General features: G+C 45.4%; 1 protein-coding gene across 1 annotated transcript in view; it reads right to left on the bottom strand.

Moving 5' to 3' along the window:
- Window positions 1-13,054, bottom strand: part of EVL (Enah/Vasp-like) — a 143,667-nt gene extending 130,613 nt beyond the window's left edge. The window contains exon 1 of the mRNA XM_047735532.1: window positions 12,840-13,054. Coding sequence (XP_047591488.1) covers window positions 12,840-12,844 — 5 coding nt within the window. The 5' untranslated portion in view covers window positions 12,845-13,054. The remainder of the gene's footprint in view (window positions 1-12,839) is intronic.
- Window positions 13,055-20,032: the final 6,978 nt, after the last annotated feature.

Genomic DNA, 20,032 nt, shown 5'->3' with positions numbered 1-20,032 from the left:
ATACACTATTTTCTCCTAATGCATATAAAAATTATTAATATTTAAAAAGCACTCATCAGGAGAAACAGCACAACTTCCTACTGCTTAAGTGTGTGCCGTGAGCTTTCTTAAAAAGGGGACGAAGATGGGGCGCCTGGGTGGCTCAGTGGATTTAAGCTCAGGTCATGATCTCAGGGTCCTGGGATCGAGCCCCGCATCGGGCTCTCAGTGGGGAGCCTGCTTCCCCTCTCTCTCTGCCTGCCTCTCTGCCTGCTTGTGATCTCTGTCAAATAAATAAATAAAATATTTAAAAAAAAAAAAAAGGAGGGGGCGACGAAGAGACTAACTTCACAAGGGTGATACCTGAAAACATGACATCAGCCAGGTGACTGCGGTCAGTCTCAGCAGCCGTAGACCATGTCGCCAGAGCGTGCCCTCTGCGAGATGTGAAGAAATGGCACCTCGGCGCCTTGGCTCTGTGGTCTTCCTCCCAGAACCTGCAACCCCACTCTAACCCTGAGAAAAACCTGAGACAAATTCCAACAAGGGGCATCCTACAATAACCTAACCAGTACTCCTTGAAACAAGACAAGGTCATCAGAAATAAGGAAAGGCTGAAAAACTATCAAAGCAAGAAGGAGTTGAAGGAGCTACAACAATGAAATGTGCTGTGGTGTCCCGGATGGTACCCTGGAACAGAAGAAAGACACAAGGTAGAAGCAAGGAGTGAAGTTTGGACTTTAGTTAATAAGAATGTGTCAATATTAGCTCATTAAGTATAACAAATGTCCCCTAAATGTAAGATGTTAGTACCAGGGGAAATGACACCATTTATATGTGTGCAGGGTATATGGGAACTCTCCGTACCATCTATTCAAATTTTCTGTAAGCACAAAATTGTTCTAAAATATAAATTCTATTAATAGAAAGAGAAAAAGAGATTTTAAGAAAGCATTCCTGCACCTCTGGCAATGGGATCTGCGTTTTGGAAGAACATTCACAGGTGATTCCCAGGCACGGTAAAGTTTGAGAAATGTCCAAGACACCAAAAGTTACAGCACATAATGTCCTTACGAGGAAATACCAGGAAAAACAATCCAGCCACTCATCAACAAACAATCATGCCCCACAGCAGCCGTATGGGAACAACGGACTAAAGCACCATTGCCCCAGTTGTGCAGTAAATCATTATCCACGTAATGAAACCGCTCTCGTTTGGATGCCAGCTTCCCCAATTTGGGGGACTGGAATGTTGTGCCTGGAATGTTGTACTTGGAAGGACCCAGGCCAAGCTGGAATGACAATGTCATGATTTGCTATCCATTTTAGGTACAGGTGGCAGCATCAATATTGACGAAGTATTTACCAAGTGCCAGGCACAATGCTAGGCTCTAGGAACCCAACAGTGATCAAAACAAGCATAATCCTCCATGAAGTAGAGGAGAAAAAATGTAAATAATTATAAATATAAAGAGTTACGGAAGAGGAGATATGGGATGCCATGCAGGCAAGTAACAGGGAAGGGCCTTCAGGGAAGGGCTCAAGGATTAACTCCTGGAGGAAGTGACGTTATAGTCACTTACTCGAAAGAGAGAAAGAGAGTCCATAAGCAAGCTGGGGGTGGGACGGGGGGGCGGGCGGCAAGAGGAAGAGGGAGAAGCAGACTCTCTGCTGAGCAGGGAGCCCATGTGGGATTTGAGCCCAGGACCCCAGGGATCATGACCCAGGCCAAAGGCAGATGCTTAACTGACTGAGCCACCCAGGTGTCCCGCAGTAAGTATTTCTTAACATTAATGTTCTGGTACAATGATCTCTTCTCCCCCCAAATAGTCTGCCTCCTTTTTTGTCTTTATTCTAACAGTTCTCCTTTGTATCTTTTATAGATAATCATTTTTAGAAATTGAAGCATTAGTAACAACTATGGCTTCTAAACCAAAAAATTACCACTTATGGAAGATGAGTGATTTAGTGATTGACAACGGACAGAATATCTGAATTTAGAATTGTTCCAGATTTTTCAGGGTTTTCAGGGTTGATCCAGATTTTTCAGGGTTGCAGACATAACGAATTGGGGTGGGGGAGGTAGGTAACTAACCTTTATTGGACATCACAGGCTAAGAACTTTTTATGCATTCTCGACGGATCCTCACAAAACCCTGTGGGGGAAGTGGAATTATCCTCAGTACACGTGAGAAAAATGGAGGCTCATAAAGGTTAAGTAATTTGCTCAGTCAGGTAACGAGTGGCTCTGGAGCAGAATCAGGTCTGACTCTAAAATCCAGGCTTTAAAAAATAGGGGGCAAAGTGTGGCATAACACAACAGTTTTTTTTAGAAAGTTTGTCCACATTCCAACATGAACTCCAAACTGAAGAGAAAATGTCTTTCACACAGCCTTAAAGACAAAGACACACTGTCACCTGCACGCCAGCCGCTATAGAGGAATGGGGAACGGGGCTCCCCCGACTGGTGAGCACATGGAACCACACCATTTACTTCTGACCTTTCTCTAGTCCTTTGTTTTAGGGGGGGGAACCTCTAAGTTAAGACAGGATTAAACTTCCTTTTACTAACTTTATCTCTTTCTTTCTCTCTTCTCTGTTTAAAATTAACATTCTGATAATGTTAATTATCATAGAATATATTTGCAAATGACATATCCGATAAAGGGTTAGTATTCGAAATTAAAATTAAATGTTTATACCCTTTGATGCCAGTAATAATACCATTTTACTAATTTATCTTAAGGAAATAATCAAAGATGTGCCCTAAGAATTATGTGCACAGACATTAACCACTGTGCTATTTACAATGACGAAACCCTAAAAGCAAGTTAAAGGTCCCAAAATTGGAGTGCTGATAAAGTATGGTATGTCATATAATAGATACTATTCGCCTACTTAAAATATTTTCAAAGACTATTTAACAAGGGGGTAATACATACAAGTTAAATGTAAAATATCCAATACAAGTACACCGCCCAATATCAATTTTGTGAAAATGTTCCCTTACGCATGTAAAGGAACTAGAGTCCATGTTTTTTTGTTTTTTTGTTTTTTTAAGATTTTATTTATTTATTTGACAGAGAGAGATCACAAGTAGACAGAGAGGCAGGCAGAGAGAGAGAGAGGGAAGCAGGTTCCCTGCTGAGCAGAGAGCCCGATGCGGGCCTCGATCCCAGGACCCTGAGATCATGACCTGAGCCGAAGGCAGCGGCTTAACCCACTGAGCCACCCAGGTGCCCTAGAGTCCATGTTTAATGTGGTTTTCCCTAAACAACAGATCAATGCTGATTTGCATCATCTTCTCTACCTCCCTATGCTTTCAAATTCTCTGCATGGAGGGGCCGCCTGGATGGCTCAGTGGGTTAGCCCTCTGCCTTCGGCTCAGGTCATGATCTCAGGGTCCTGGGATCGACCCCGCATCAGGCTCTGTGCTCAGCGGGGAGCCTGCTCCCCCCTCCTTCTTTTCCTGCCTCTCTTCCTATCTCTCTGCCTACTTGCGATCTCTCTCTCTGTCAAATAATTTAAAAAATATTCTCTGCATGTAATATATACCACATGCAAATCAGGAAAAAGTTATTTTTCTAAAAAGTGAGAGAAAATTTCCAATAGAAATTGTTTCTATGGTGATCTCCTTTTGGGCTAGGAAAGAGAAAATGAAGAGCTGTTTGCTGAGGGGGCCAATGCCCTTCTCACCCCCCCACCCTGAGGTCAGCTGGAGGTCCCCTTCATATTACTCTAGCATGTATGATAGTCATTTAACAACTCGGTTACCATTAAGCTCATAGTCTACTGCAAAGCTCAAACTTAGGTAGTATATAGATTCCCTTTAAAAGGAACCTGATTTATTTTCATGCAGTTTATTTATGTATAATTACAAATGTAAGGTTAAATTTATTATGTTTACAACTAGATACAAACAAAATGACCAAACCAGCAAAATTCAAAATGGCAGTCCTTTAACAAAAGGATGATTTTGCTCATATTAAAAATCAGCATCAGGGGCACCTGGGTGGCTCAGTGGATTAAAGCCTCTGCCTTCGGCTCGGGTCATGATCCCAGGGTCCTGGGATGGAGCCTCACATCGGGCTCTCTGCTCAGCGGGGAGCCTGTTTCCTCCTCTCTCTGCCTGTCTCTCTGCCTACTTGTGATCTCTGTCTGTCAAATAAATAAATAAATAAAAATCTTAAAAAAAAAATCATCATCAATCCACAACTATATAGTCAATTAATCTTTGAAAAAGCAGGAATGAATATCCAAAGGAAAAAGACGGTCTCTTCAACAAATGGTGTTGGGAAAACTGGACAGCAACGTGCTGAAGAATGAACCTGGACCACTTTCTTACACCACACACGAAAATATATTCATAATAGGAGCGCCTGCGTGGCTCACCTGGTTAAGTGTTCAACTCCTGGTTTTGGCTCCTGTCATGATCTCAGGGTCGTGAGCTCGAGCCCTGGTCAGGTGGCCAAGCTCCGTGCTCAGCGAGGAGTCTGCTTAAGACTCTCTCCCCCTCCCCCTGCTCCTCCCCCCACCCCCGTGCACACGCATGTGCTCTAATAAATAAATAAATCTTTTTTAAAAATAAATTCAAAATGGATTAAAATCTAAATGTGAGACATGAAAACATTAGAATCCTAGAGGAGAGCACAGGCAGTAACCTCTTTGACATTGGCCGTAGCAACTTCTTTCTAGACACATCTCTGAAGACACGGGAAACAAAAGCAGAAGTGAACTAGTGGGACTTCATCAAAATAAAAAGCTGCTCAGTGAAGGAAACAAGAAAATTAAAGCGATCCTGTGGGATGAGAGAATATATTTGCAAATGACATATCCGATAAAGGGTTAATATTCAAAATACAGGGGTGCCTGGGAGGCTCAGTGGGTTGAGCCTCTGCCTTCGGCTCGTGTGTGATCCCAGAGTCCTGGGACCGAGCCCTGCATCGGGCTCTTTGTTTGGCGGAAAGCCTGCTTCCCCCTCTCTCTCTCCCTGCTGCTCTGCCTACTTGTGATCTCTGTCTGTCAAATAAATAAATAAAATCTTAAAAAAAAATACATAAAGGATTTATACAACTCAAAAAACTCCACAAATAATCCAATTAGCAAATGGGTAGAAAACACAAATAGACATTTTCCCAAACAAGACATGCAGATGGCCGACAGACACATGAAAAGGTGTACAATATCACTCAGCATCAGGGAAATGCAAATCAAAACTATAATGACGTATCACCTCATACCTGTCAGAATGGCTAAAAACAACACAAGAAACTCATGCTGGTGAGAATGTGTAGAAAGGGGAACTCTCCTGCACTGTTGGCTGAAATGCAAACTGGTGCAGCCACTCTGGAAAACAGTGTGGAGGTTCCTCAAAAAGTTAAAAATAGAGCTACCCTATGACCCAGCAATTGCACTACTAGATATTTATACAAAGAATACAAAAATACTAATTCAAAGGGAGACATGCACCCTGATGTATACAGCAGCATTATCTACAATAACCAAAAAAGGGAAAGAGCCCAAATGTCCATGGACTGATGAATGGATAAAGGAGATATGATGTATGTGTATACATATACATACATGCACAAAGAAACACATGTAATGGAATATTACTCAGCCATAAAAAAGGACGAAATTCTGGCATTTCCAATGGTGTGGATAGAGAGTATTATGCTAAGTGAAATAAGTCAGAGAAAGACAAACCCCATACGATTTTACTCATAGAATTTAAGAAACACGGGCGCCTGGGTGGCTCAGTGGGTTAAGCTTCTGCCTTCGGCTCAGGTCATGATCTCAGGGTCCTGGGATCGAGTCCCGCATCGGGCTCTCAGCTCAGCAGGGAGCCTGCTTCCCGCCCCCCGCCACTGCCTGCCTCTCTGCCTGCTTGTGCTCTCTCTCTGTCAAATTAATAAATAAATCTTAAAAAAAAAAAAAGAATTTAAGAAACAAACACAAAACGAGCAAAGGGGGAAAAAAAAGTGGGGGAGAGAGGGAAACCAAGAAACAAGCTCTTAACTATAGAGAGCGGCTGGGCAGGGGGATGGGTGAGACAGGTGATGGGGATTAAGGAGTGCACGTGTTGTAATGAGCACCGGGTGCTGTTTGAAGTATTGAATTACTGAATTGTACACTTGAAACTAGTACTACACCCTATGTTAACTGAAATTTAAATAAAAATTTAAAATAAAATACAAATAAATGGCACTATGATTCATGGTGATTTCTTTTCACCAGCTTGGGAAATCACCAGCATAAGCTGTTAGAACCATTTCCATACGTGTCTCACACAAAGAGCATTGGAATATTGCTGGCTTGAATGAGTATTTTCTCAAACACTGTGAGATAGGTTTCTAAACTGCTCTGTATTCTTCAACAAATTACTGACATTAAAATTTCCATTAAAAGTAAAACTCGGGGGGCGCCTGGGTGGCTCACTGGGTTAAGCCACTGCCTTCGGCTCAGGTCATGATCCAAGGTCCTGGGTTCGAGCCCCACATCGGGCTTTCTCCTCAGCAGGGAGCCTGCTTCCTCCTCTCTCTCTGCCTGCCTCTCTGCCTACTTGTGATTTCTCTCTGTCAAATAAATAAATAAAATCTTAAAAAAAAAAAAAAGTAAAACTCGGGGTGCCTGGGTGGCTCAGTTGGTTGCAAGTCCAACTCCAGATTTCAGCTCAGGTCCTGATCTCAGGGTCCTGAGATGGAGCCCCGTGTTGGCCTCTGCACTCAGCATGGACCCTGCTTGTCTCCTGCCTCTGTTCCTCCCCTTGCTCACACGCACACACTCTCTCTCTTTCTCTAAAATAAATAAATAAATAAAATCTTAAAAAAAAAAGTAAAAACCATCGTCTACGAGGTCAATAAAGCACTGGCACCAGCCTAAAAACAGGCAGACAGAACAGAAGAGAGCCTAGATCTCCCTAGGCTCCCTAATATGACTTCCAAGGACTCCCTCCATGACCTGGAGAAATGCTCTTCTGTCCCCATTCCGCAGTGCTAGGTTCAGAAATGTACTTGGACCCACATGTGTTAGCCAGTACAGGCTTACGGTGATAAGTAAGGACTGTGTTTGTGCCTATGTATCTGGTTCTGGGCCCTGCAATCTCACTGCAGTCTGTATAACTCCAAGATTGATAAAACGCCCTTGGCCCAGAAGAGGTGGATCCCTGGCACAAAACCAGACCTGTGGGATGCTGGACCAGCTGTGTCCTACATACACAGGGCGGTCCCTACTGGGGGCAGGTAACTGCTCTGAGGACTGGGGGATGATCCTCATTCAGATGTTACTGGTTGCAACCCTTGAAGACCACTGTGAGATCCAGATGCCTGTATCGCCATCTAACTAAGGAAATGTTACTGATACCTCTGCCATGTATCGACTGGTACAGTCAAGTAACTGACCAGCAGTTTTGAAGAAAAAAGTAATTTTGATCTTCACCTCGTAGTCCAGACAAATTGAAGGATGACTTTTTTTAAAAAAGATATTTATTTATTTATTTATTTGACAGAGATCACAAGTAGGCAGAGAGGCAGGCAGAGAGAGAAGGAGGGGAAGCAGGCTCCCTGCTGAGCAGAGAGCCCAATGCGGAGCTAGATCCCAGGACCCTGGGAACATGACCTGAGCCAAAGGCAGAGGCTTTAACCCACTGAGCCACCCAGGAACCCCGAAGGATGACTTTTTTCTATTTTATATATAAAATAGAAAAACAAATTAATACTTATCAAACTTCTAGAGGAATGCTATCTTCAACATAAAAAAATGACAGGAAAACCACAAAGAAAAGGACTTAATGACATAAAAATCCTAACCTTCTATATATCAGATCTTTAAAAGATAAAAGGCAGATAAGGAAAATGTTCAGAAAAAAGAATGTTCCCCAAAGATAAATGACAAAAGCATATCAACAGAAATACACTGTATACTGCGAATGTGGGGGGTTTGGTTTTTAAGAAAAAAAGGATGCAGAAAGGGATCTAGTATATCTGTAAATCATTTAAGGATGGGGACTATTTGGGAGGGGAGGTCTGGTTCTTTTCACCTCCCTACCCTCCTAATCCAGCAACAGGAACCAGTAAGCCCTCAAAAAGTGATTTTTTGAATGAAGACATGAAAATATATAAGGTCTGTTAGGAAAAGGGAAGGAGTCAGGCAACAGTCTACAAAAGAAAGAAAAACTCAGGTACAGCCTTAATTATCTGAGGAGTTTGATCCAACAGGACATTTTTTTCCTAAAATATGTGAAAAATATGTGCCTCAAATGTTCAGTTTATTCATGAGGATGCATCTTGAGCCCTATGCCTTTCTTAGACACTCCTGAAAAGGGATGCTTTGGAAACTACCTTGCATACCTTTATGAACAGGTCCCAGCTCCATACCCCCATGAGATTATCTAGCAAGAAAAATGTGTCACTTTCACTGAAAAAACTCAGGATTGAACAGAAAGCAAAATACTTTTCATGGATGAACCAAGTTGCTTATAAATATCCCAATCAAATGAGCTGACAACAGAGGTAATGAATATACTCCTTTGACTAATTTAGGTCCTTGCACAAAAGCCAAGTACTTGGGGTACAAGTCAATGTATGCACGTTGGTGCTTAACTATAAACAGTCTGTGACAGAGAACCATGAACTGTCAGCAGCATTTAAAAAAAAACGGTGTAACACACTACAGAAATGATCCCTGAAAAAAAATCTGTGTAAAAAACAGACAACTTAAAGAAAAAGAATAACTGAATGGCCCACTTTGGAAAAGCCATTTATAAACTTTCATTTCTACAGTCATGCCATCTTATCTGATCCAAAAGAACAGAATATGAGAATTCTATTATGCTATTGTTGATCAAAAGATTAAATGTTCTATTCAAGAGGACCAGATAAAGGGTAATTTTTAACAAATAAACAAGGAAATTAAAACAAAAGAAAGAAATATGGAAAAAAGAGAGGAAAGCATCTGCTTCCAATATATTTTGCATCGCAGTAATGACCTGCACTAAACTGCCATTTTATCAACTAATTATATATTACGGGAAAATAAAGATTTATTTTTGAGATTATCTTGATTCGAAGAGTATCTCACAAACTGACAATCTAATAGAGTTGACATACACATGAAAATAGCTGTTATTTATTGATTTAAAGAGTTTATTTATTTACTTGACAGAGAGAGAGCACGCGCACATGCAGGCAGTGGCAGGCAGAGGCAGACCCTGGGATCATGACCTGAGTCAAAGGCAGTGGTTTAACCGACTGAGCCACCCAGGCTTCCTGAAAATAGTTGTTATTATTCTCCACAGCTTCTATAGCCTGCTAGCTTAAATCTCCTGCAGAATTCAATCCTGACTCAAACTGCCCCTAACCCGCATGAATGAAGAGCTTTTACTACCAACAACCTTGGACTAAGTAAATCTGAACAATGTCTAACCGAAGAGAACTAGAAAAGCAGGGAAAGAATATAATAAATATTTGCATGGATGCCTGAAGGAGGAAGAATGGTCAGAGTCAGGAAAGTGAGCTCAGTATTCAGAGTTACTTTTCCCTGAGGGTGTTTGCCGATTCCTAAGGGAACACTAAAAGTTTGGTGTTGGCTTAGGGAGGGAAGGTGCTAGTGGAGAGCTGAGCCCTGGGGGTAAAGGTGGACCAAACAGGCTGGTCCTCACAGGGACTGCAGCTCGGTTTAGAAAGAGCTCGATCCCTGAGACTGCACTGAAGTGACTCCAGATGCCAAGTGCCCCATTCGCCTGACGAAAGCAAATATGGATTCTCTCCGGCAGAGGAAAACATCACCTTAGATCTCCAATAATTTCTACAAAATATTAGGCAAATTCAATGGCCAGCACAAAATTAAAGAAAAAAAAACAACAATAACAAAAACTAGGCACATAAGGAGATAAGATGAAATGAATGAAAACCAAGAGAAAACAGACAGCACACAAGACTCACAATTAATGCCATAATCAGACACACCTTAAGATAATTATGCATACCATATTCAAGGAGATAAAAGACAAGATTGATAATTTTGGCAGATAGTGGTAAGCTATAAAAAGAAAACCACATGGAAAATAAAGAATTGAAAAATATATAACTGAAATGAAAAACTCAACTGAGGCATGCCCAGCTGGCTCAGTGGGTAAAGCATGTGGCTCTTGATCTTGGGGTTGTGAGTTTGAGCCCCATCTTGGGTGTTAAAAAAACCAAAACCAAAAAAACACAAAAAAACACAAAAAGCACCTGGGTGTCTGTCAGTTAAGCATCTGACTTCAGCTCAGGTCCTGATCTTTGGGTCCTCAGATAGAGCCCCGCATTAGGCTCCCTCCTCAATGGGGAGTCTGCTTTTCCCTCTGCCTGTCCCTCTGGCTTGTGCTGGCGCTTGCTCTCTCTCTCTCTGAAATAAACAAATAAAATCTTTAAAAAATGAAATAAGAACCTCACCCTCAATTGATGGTTTAATAGATCATTTATAGCAGAAGAAAAAGAGATAAGTGAGGAGATACCCAGAATGAGGACAGAGAGACAAACAGAAAACACAGAAGAAAGGTTAAGAGACAGAAAATCCAATGAAAGATCTAACATGTTTAACTGGAGTTCCGGAAAGAAAGGTGAGACAGAATGGGGCAGAAGTAATATTTCATGTATTAATGTCTGATGACTTCCAAACCTAATGAAAGATGTTAAGGCCACGGATTCAAGAAGACCTAAGCACTCCAGTCATAAGTTAAAAAAAAAAAAAATAAAAATAAAAAATAAAAGTTCCACCAGGAACAGTATAGAAAAATTGCTGAAAACCAAAGACAAAGAGAATATTTTAAAGGCACCCAGAGAAAAAGACTGCTTTCAAGAGAATGACAGATTGACAAGTGGCTTCTCAAAAGAAGTAATCCAAGTCAGTGATAATGAAATGTCTTTGAAATGCTTAAAGAAAACAATGGCAAACAAAGAATTCTTTAAGTACCTAAAAGGCCCTTCACAATGGAGGAAAATGTTCTAATATTAGATTGTGGTAATGGTTGCAAAACTCTGTGAAAATACTAAAAACCACGGAATCGTATACTTTAAATGAGCAAATTTTATGCTTTGTGAATTGTATTTCAATTAAGCTATTGTTTTTTTTAATTTAATTAAATTTAATTTTTTTAATGTATTCCAAAATTCATTGTTTATGCACCACACCCAGTGCTCCATGCAATTTGTTCCCTCCTTAATACCCACCACCAGGCTCACCCAAGACCCACCCCTTTCGCCTCCAAAACCCTCAGTTTGTTTCTCAGAGTCCAAAGTCTCTCACGGTTTGTCTACCCCTCGGATTTCCCCCAACTCCCTTCTCCTCACCATCTCATGTCCTCTGTGTTATTCCTTATGCTCCACAAATAAGCGAAACCATATGGTAATTGACTCTCTCTGCTTGACAAACACACAGTAAGAATCTGTCACCCCACACCTGCACTAAAGGAACACTAAAGGGTATGCTTCAGAGAAAAGAAATGGTCCCAAATGGAAGTCTGGAAGATGACGAAGAAGGCACTGAAGAAATACAGGGGAAAGATGACCTTTTCCCCAGTGAAATGTAACCCCCTTTTCCACAAAAAATAAATTCCACAAAAAGTTACACACACACAAATACACGAAGTCACACAAAAACAAATTCCAAGTGGACTGTGCAGAACTTAATCCGAACGGCAAAACAGGATTTCTGCAAGGTGTTATAAGAAGCAATCTTCTTGACTTCAGACTGGAACTACAAATTAGGAGAGAAGAGCCATGTAAATCCCAAAGAAAAATGGGCAAAACATCTGAACAGGCACTTAATAATAAAAGAGGCTACCAAATAAAGAGGAGCGTGACCTCATGGGTTGGCAGGAAAGTACAATCTAAAACCACAGCGGGATGCACTTCGCACTCGGTAGGATGGCTAAAGTTTTAAGACCGACAATACCTAGGGCTGCCAAGGACGTGGCGCACAAGAACTCTCAAACGCTTGCGGGAAGGAGTATAAATCGGCCAAACCAATACCTTCCAATACCTTTGGAAACTTGGTATCATCTATTAAATCTGAAGACATGCCAATCTTTTGACCCAGAAATTCCACTGTTCGATATGTCCCCGACAGAAATGAGTGCGCGGGGGGCACAGAAGTGTATGCATGATAGCCAAAAGGCAGACACAAGTCAAACGCCCACCGACAGGGGACTGGACAAACTGCGGTGTGTTCATACAATGGGCTGCTACAGGTTAGTGAGCAAATGGATGAACCACGAAAACAACTTGGGGGAAGGCAGGCAGACACAAAAGAACACTCACTGTATTGTTCCGTTCACGTAAAGTTCACGAAACAAGCAACATGAAACCGCAGACACCGTAGGTGCGACGGGCTGCGTGTCTGGAGGCACAATTACCCAGAAAAAAGGCAAGGGGGTGATTACCCCGACCGGCGAGGGTCGGCGACCGCGGGAGAAGGACTCCGGCTCTCGGGGGCCCGCAGGGCTGTATTTCTTGGCCTGACAGCGAGCAGAGCCCCGGCCGGGGGACGGCTCGGGCCGGGCTGCCCTGGGGTCCGACACTGCCCGGCGCGCGAGAAGCCACGGAGAGGGGGCGCGAGACGCGAGCGGCTTCGGGAAACCGCCGAAGCTGGGCTCGCGGCGCGGCCGGGGGGCGCCCAGGAGGGGAGGCCGAAGGCCGCGGCCCGGCGCCGCCACACCTGCCCGCCGGCCCGGCCCCCCGCCCCGCAGGTGCCCCCCCCCCCGCTGCCTCCACAGGCCGCCCGCGCCGCCCCCGCCGACCCGCCCGCAGTCCGCGGCGCCCCCGCCGGCGCCCCCGCGCGCCCGCCCCGTCCTCTCCCGCCGCGCGGCTCGTCCGACTCACCTCATTGTCGCTGCCAGGGCGGGCGCGCGGGGCCGGGGACGCGGCGCGGGGCGTTAGCGGGGGAGCCGGCCCCGGGCGCGGCGGCTCCGCGTCTCGCTGGGCTGCGGGGGGCAGCGGGGGAGCATCTTCTCGGGGCGGGCGTCCGGGCCGCTAGCTGCGGAGACCGGCTGCCGCGGCGCCGCCTGACAGCTGGGCCCCGGCCCCTGCCATCTTGGCGGGCGCGTGCCCGGGCCGGCGTGTGCGCGCGCCGCCGGGGGCAGGGCGGGCGGCGGAGGGGAGGGGGCGAGCGCGCGCCCGCCTTAACTCGGGGCGCCGGCCCGGGCGGGCGCGGGCGGCGCGGCGACGGCCGAGGAGGAGGCGGGGGGCGCGCGCGGGCGGGCTCCGCCGCGAGCCGGGACTGAGGGGGTGTCCCTCCGCCTGCCGAAGGGGGTAGGCGCGTCTGCGTCCCGCCGCCCCCGGCCGCCGAGGAAAGTGCGCGCGCGGCGGCCCGAGCCCGACACAAAAGGCGCGGGGCCCCGCCGCCCGCGCCTCCGGGAGCGCAGAGCCGAGGGCTGCGAGGGGCGGGGCGGAGCTGCGAGGGGCCGGGCTTCTGGGGAAGGAGGACCCGCGACGGACAGGCCGGAGCTTCGGGGGCCGGGCTGTGGGGAAGGGGCTTCCTGCGACGGACGAGCCGCGGGGGGCGGGGCTTAGGACAGAGGGGGCGGGGGAGGACCAGCGAGGGGCGGAGCCGTGAGGGTGAGGTGGAGTCGTGGGCGGGGCGGGGCGGGGCGCCAGGCCGGCACGTGGAGCGCAGAGCCCCGCCCCGCGCGGGGTCCCCCCCGCCCCCCTCCCGGCATCCACCAAGGGCGCTTAGTATGCGGGCGTCCTTGTGAGTGGGCCCGGGGGTTCCCCCCCAACTTGCGCTGCTCCCCAGCTGTTCGGACGAAGGGGGCAACCGGGATCTGAGGGGTGTCGAGGTCACCGACCCGTGAGCCCTCTTTTTGTAAATAGCCAGGTCTGGGACCGGAGTCGAAGCTTTGGGGTTACAGCAACACGTGGAGAATGTCCCCTAGCCCAAGGAGCGCCTTATGAGGCGCCCCCAAACCACACCTGTGAAAAATCACAGCACGAAGTAGGCGCTCCCGGTTTTAACCGGTTGTTAAGTTCCCATCCTTCCTAAAGGTTAGCGATCTTCATTGCTGGCTAGAAAGCTTCCGGGGTCGCACTCCCCATATCTAAGTGGACACAGATCGTCGTGCTTTCTCAATTCTGCCGCTGATGCTCCCTCTCCTGTCTTTCACAGTAACATGGAAATCATAGCCACCTTCTTAAAAACTGAGTCGAAACAAGAGCATATCAAGCATTTGGCGACGTTTGGGATTTAGGGCGGGGAAGGGTCCCTGTTTTACTCCTGGCCCGGATGAAGAGGCTCTGTGAGTTTTGTGGTTTTGCCCCCGGTACAGGAAGTGGTGGAGCCGGTTCTCAGTCCAGGATTTCTCTGACTCAGAATCCCAGTGCCCGTTCATTCTGGTTTGCTGCAGTTGAACGTGGTTCTCAAGGGGAGCAGGATGGCTCTCTAGGTGCTTACTCCCCTCCGTATCACCTGCCTCTCCCTCACCATCCACTTGTCATGAGTTCCCTAGGGACTGATAGTCACATTTTCCCTATTTGTTGGAGCTGGAGTCTTCAAACTCAAAAGGACACATTCGTCCCCTACGGTCCTGTAAGCAGGTCCAGAGGGTTTCAGCTCCTTCTCACCTTATTTGTCCCCCTCATTCCAGGGTCCAGGTTGGCTCACTGCTACAGAAGAGACTGGTTAGACACTAAAGATGACTAAAATGGTCAATCTGCAGGGCACCTGGAGACATGCAGGGGTGTTCTGTATAGGCAGTGTTACCCTTGGTCAGTGCACACTGGACTGTGGGAGATCACCACCCCTGGCTCATGGGATATTGGCTCGTTTGTTCCCAGCTTGATTTATTGGAGCTTGTGGCCCACTCTGACCTCTCTGGTGCCTTGGAGTCTGGTAAGTTGTTACTATCCTGTAACTGGAAAAGGGTCACCGGGCCCTGTTAGTAACAGATTTACTATAGAACATTAGCACCAAAGGTGGGGGACATACACCTCCTGTCGATCTTTCCTGCTAACCACCAATATCCTGGAACAATAAAGACAGGAGGACAGAGAATTTTGATGCTGGAAGGGAACTGCAAATCCTTCTGTTGGTAGGAGATGGAGGAGGGGTGGGACCCCAAGAAAGTGAAAGGGGTCCAATATCACTCAGTGAATTTGTAAGATCAGCTGTGGGGCTCCTGGAGAGATCACTTCCTGGATCCTGTGTCTGAGCCTCAGAGGGCTTCATGAGCAGCAGGCAGGGCTGGGGAGGACAGGCAGGGACCACTTGTGCTCTAAGCTGAGGGCTGCTCCTCCATGAATGGGTGTTGGTCGTGCCCACCCAGCCCAGGATGCTTAGGGAGGAGAACTCCACGTGTTGCTGCTCCACTGGCAGTGTAGACCTTTCTGAGCCTCCCTTTCTCACCCCACAGATGGGACTCCTACATCCTTGTAGGCACGGATGAGGAACAGCACAATGTAGGCTCCTGAAAAGTCTTTCCACCCTCCCCCAGCAGCCTCACTCTTGCCTCTCCGTCCCCTCTCCACGAACTATACGTTTTTGAAACCAGTCTACTTAGCATGTTTCCCATTTACTGAAAAAGCCTGGACTCCTTAAAGGCACATGAATTCATGTTTTACACTCTTCCGATAAAAAGAACATTAACATTATTTTTGACACATATGGCCCCCAATTGATTTGTGTCTGAAGGTCACCGTTCCTCAGATTTGAAAAGATTGCTCACCAAAGCCAGTGACTTTGTGACACGTGATGTGTGGGGGTGTAGGACACGTAGCCAGGCTTACTACCCATGGGTCAACTGGAAGACCCTCCTGGACTGGTTTTCCCATTTGTGGGGGAGGCAGGAAACACAGGTGTTCTGCTGTTAGCCCCAGCTAGTCATAGAGCCACAGACACGTAATAGAGCCAGGAAGCCCTCAAAGATATCTGTCTAACCTCCTGTCCGGAGGGTGAAACTGAAGCCTGGAGAAGTCACACAGGCCAGTGGATGAAGAGCCAGATGGACACATGTTCCTGCAGACCCCACGTTTCAAGACTGCCGATGTTACCTCCTGCTCCCTCCCTGTTTCTTGAGGCTTTTCCAGACTGGGGGGCGGGGGTCAGTGTTGAGGAACCAACCCTGTGCACCATCTTCTCTCTCTCTTGGTGTTGCCAAACAAAACCTCACTCACCCCAAATAATTAAAAGAAACACAGTTGCTTTCGATGATTCACCAATGAGACCATGTCTGGTTTATATTAACAGCAGAAGTCAATTACTGCTCCATGCCAGAACCCAGAGTGAAGACATGCTTCTTTGAAGTGAAGACAACAGATGTCTCAGAGACCTGGGGGACCACCTGTGACACGGCACCTTTTTTTGAAAATCTGCCTTTGCACCATTAACCTCATTGACCAACTCACTTATTACCAACAGGGTTTTCCTTGAATATAACACAATTCATTTTCAATCATTCATTCATCCAAGGTTTTTGAGCACCTATGTATCTCGGCCTTGCTGATGCCCAGGACGCTGCCTCTGTCTCCCTGGCAAACCATCTTCAACCCCCACTCACCTGTCACCTCTCTCTCAGAGCCCTAAACACCCCCTTCCCCCAGGGCTGCAAGCACCATCCTCCATACTGCTTGGGGGTTTGGGGGAAGAGACTCCCTGGCCACTCCTCTCTCCTACCTGTCTCACACCTGTTTAGTGATCCTGACGGCCAGGCCTTTGTGGGGCTGAGGGAACTTGCCTACAATGGGGCTGGGTAGGCCTGAGCCTCTGAGCACACATCTTAGGGGACTTGGGAAATCTGAAGTCTTTGATCCCCTCATATGATTTTCTACCAAGAGAACGAGAAGACAGCAGGTGTCATGTCTAATGGAGGGAATGATAGAGAAGTTATAAGAAGAGTCAAGAAGATCATGCTTGAGAGCAATATGAGAACAAAAAGTAATTCTTAGGAATAAAAACATTATTTTCAAAATTGAAGAAGTTAGTTAGAGGTAGTAAAAACCAGAAAAGACACTGATCTAGAACAAGGGTTGGCGTACTTTTTCTACAAAGGAAAAGATAATAAATATTTTTGGCTTTATTGCAGATCATTCAGTCTTTGTCATAACTACTCCACTTGGCCATTGCAGCTTGAAGACAGCCAGAGCCAATCCATGAATGAATGGATGTAACTGTGTTCCGATAACACTTTGTTTACAAAAAGAGATGGCAGGCTGGATTGGGTCTGCAGGCCATAGTTTGTTGACTCGTGCCCTAGGAGATCAAACAAAAGATCTATTTCACAAAGCAGACAGAGTACAAAAGGAAGAAATAGAAATTAACATTGATAAAATAAAACACAGAAATGATAGATTCAAGAGATCTGACTTCTCAATAGTAAGAATCCCAAAAGGAATGGCAGGAAGAGAAGTCACAATTGAGGACAAAATAGAGTTTTTAAGTCAAAAGAGCTCATCAGAAGAATGAATGTTTTTTTCTAAGACCAGGAACAGCACAAGGTTATCTTATCCCGTGGTTTTTCAATACTGTCCTGGAGGTAATTAGACAAGGAGGGGGTGGAAAGGCATTCCATTGAAAAGGAAGAAGTAAAACAATCTCTATTTGCAGATGACATGATCTTGTGTATAGCAAATCTTAAGGAATCCATTAAAAAATTAATAAAACCAACAACTAAGTTCAGTAAGGTTGCAGGATGCAAGATCAATATCCAAAAACTTGATTGTATTTCTATATACTTGCCATGAACAATTTGAAAATGAAATTAAGAAAAAAATTCTACTTCAAAACATTGAAAAATAAAATATTTAGGGATAAACTTGATAAAAGAAGTGCAAGACATACACTGGAAACTACAAAATGTCACTGAAAGAAATTAAAGTAGACCTAAATAAATGGAAAGACATCCCATGTTCATGGATTGGAAGACTTGGTATTGTACAGATGGCAGTACTCCCCAAATTGACTTACAAATACAGTGCAATCCGTCAAAGTCACCCCCTTTATTTTTTTCCAGAAATTAGCATTGTGATTCAAAGACTCATTTGGAAATGCAAAAGATCTAGAACAACTAAGACAGTCTTGAAGGAGAACACAGTTGGAAGATTCATATTACCTGAGTTCAAAAATTACAGCAAGGCTATAGTAGTCAAGTACAGTGCTGGCTCGCAGAGAGTTAGGTATAGATACAGATTGATTGATGGAATAAAGAGTCCAGGGATAAACACATTGATGTGCAGTTGATTTTTAACAAGGGTGCCAAGATAATTCAGTGGAGGAAAGAGGAGTCTTCAATAAATGATGCTGAAACAACTAGAAATCCCCAGGCAAAAGAAGGAAGTTTAATACTTCACATCATATGCAACAATTACCTTAAAATGGTTCATAGACCTAAATGGAAGAGCCCAAACTATAAAACCCTTAGAAGAAAACAGCTGTGTAAATCTTTCTAACCTTAGGGCACCTGAGTGGCTCAGTGGGTTAAAGCCTCTGCCTTCGGGTCAGGTTGTGATCCCAGGGTCCTGGAATCGAGCCCCACATCAGGCTGTCTGCTCAGCAGGGAGCCTGCTTCCCCCTCTTTCTCTGCCTGCCTCTCTGCCTACTTGTGATTTCTGTCTGTCAAATAAATAAATAAAATCTTAAAAAAAAATCTTTCTAGCCTTGGGTTAGGCTAAATTTTCCTAGCTATGACATCAAAAACAAAAACAAAAACAATAACCCAAAAAACAAAGAACAAGTAACAAAAGAAAAAACAGATACATTGAATTTCATCAATATTAAAAACTTCTGTTGCAGATAATACCATCAAAGTGAAAAGACAACCCACAGAATGGGAGAAAATATTTGTAAATCGTATCTCTGAAGAAGGTCTGTACCTAGAGTATATAATGAACGCTTCTAACTCCATAATATAAATACCAATAAGCCAAGTAACAAGTGAGCAAAGAAAGGATCTGAACAGCTACGGCTCCAAAGATCTACAAGTGGCCAAAAGCATATGAAAAGATGCTCAAAATCATGACTATCAGGGAAATGCAAATAGAAACTGCAATGAGATACCACTTTACAGCCAATAAGATGGCTATAAATAAAAAAATAATAAGAAAGAATAAGAAAGGAAAATAAGTAGGGTTGGCAGGTGGAGAAATTGGAACCCTCATACATTCTAGTGGATTGTAAAATGGTGCAACCACTTGGGAAACAGATTAGCCCTTCTTCAACTATTCGACGTTGAGCTACAACATAACCAATGAGTCTACTCCTAGGTACATACCCCAGAGAAATGAAAACCTACATCTGCACAATAGCTTGTATACCAATGCTCGTAGCAGCATTGTTCATAATAACCCCAAGGCGGGAACAGTCCAGCTGTCCATCAACTGGTGAGCGGGTAAACAAAACGTGGTCTATCCATTCAATGGAATATTATTTGGCAAGAGGAAACCGTACAGTACTGGTTTATGCTATAGTATCGATGAACCTTGCAAATACGATGCTGAGTGAAAGAAACCAGCCACAGAAGGCCACATATCATACAAGTCAATTCATAGGAAATGTCTAGAAAAGGGGACTCTGCAGAGGCAGAAGTAATCAGCAGTTGTGGGGCCAGGGGAGCAGGGTGGATCTAGGGAATTACTACCTGTTACAAACTGGCCTGTGTTCCACCCACCCCCCCGAAATTCATATGTTGAAACCCTACCCCAGCACCTCAGAATGCATTTGGAGATAGGAACTATAAAGAGGTAAGTAAGTTAAAACGAGGTCTTTAGTCTGGGCCAATCTAACTGATATCCTTATACTGAGGGGAGATTAGGCCCCCCAGTGAGATGCCAGGAACAGAGAAAAAGCCATGTGAAGGCATCTCAAGAAAGTGGCCGTCTGTACACCGTGGGGAGTGGCCTCTGGAAAAAACCAGCCGTGTTGGCCCTGGCTCTGGGACTTCCAGCCCCCAGACCTGTGAGGAGATAAATGTCTGTTGTTTGAGGACCCATGCCCCCTGCCCCCCTGCCCCTGCCCCAGCCTGTGATGTTTTGCTTTGGCAGCCCCAGGAGATAAATACCCTGCCAGGGACTGTGGGGTTTCTTCTGGG

The sequence above is a fragment of the Lutra lutra genome, chromosome 7 (genome assembly GCF_902655055.1).
Source record: "Lutra lutra chromosome 7, mLutLut1.2, whole genome shotgun sequence".
Lineage (NCBI taxonomy): Eukaryota > Metazoa > Chordata > Mammalia > Carnivora > Mustelidae > Lutra > Lutra lutra.
Note: the sequence above shows the minus strand (reverse complement) of the source record. Positions and strands in the feature narration are given on the sequence as shown.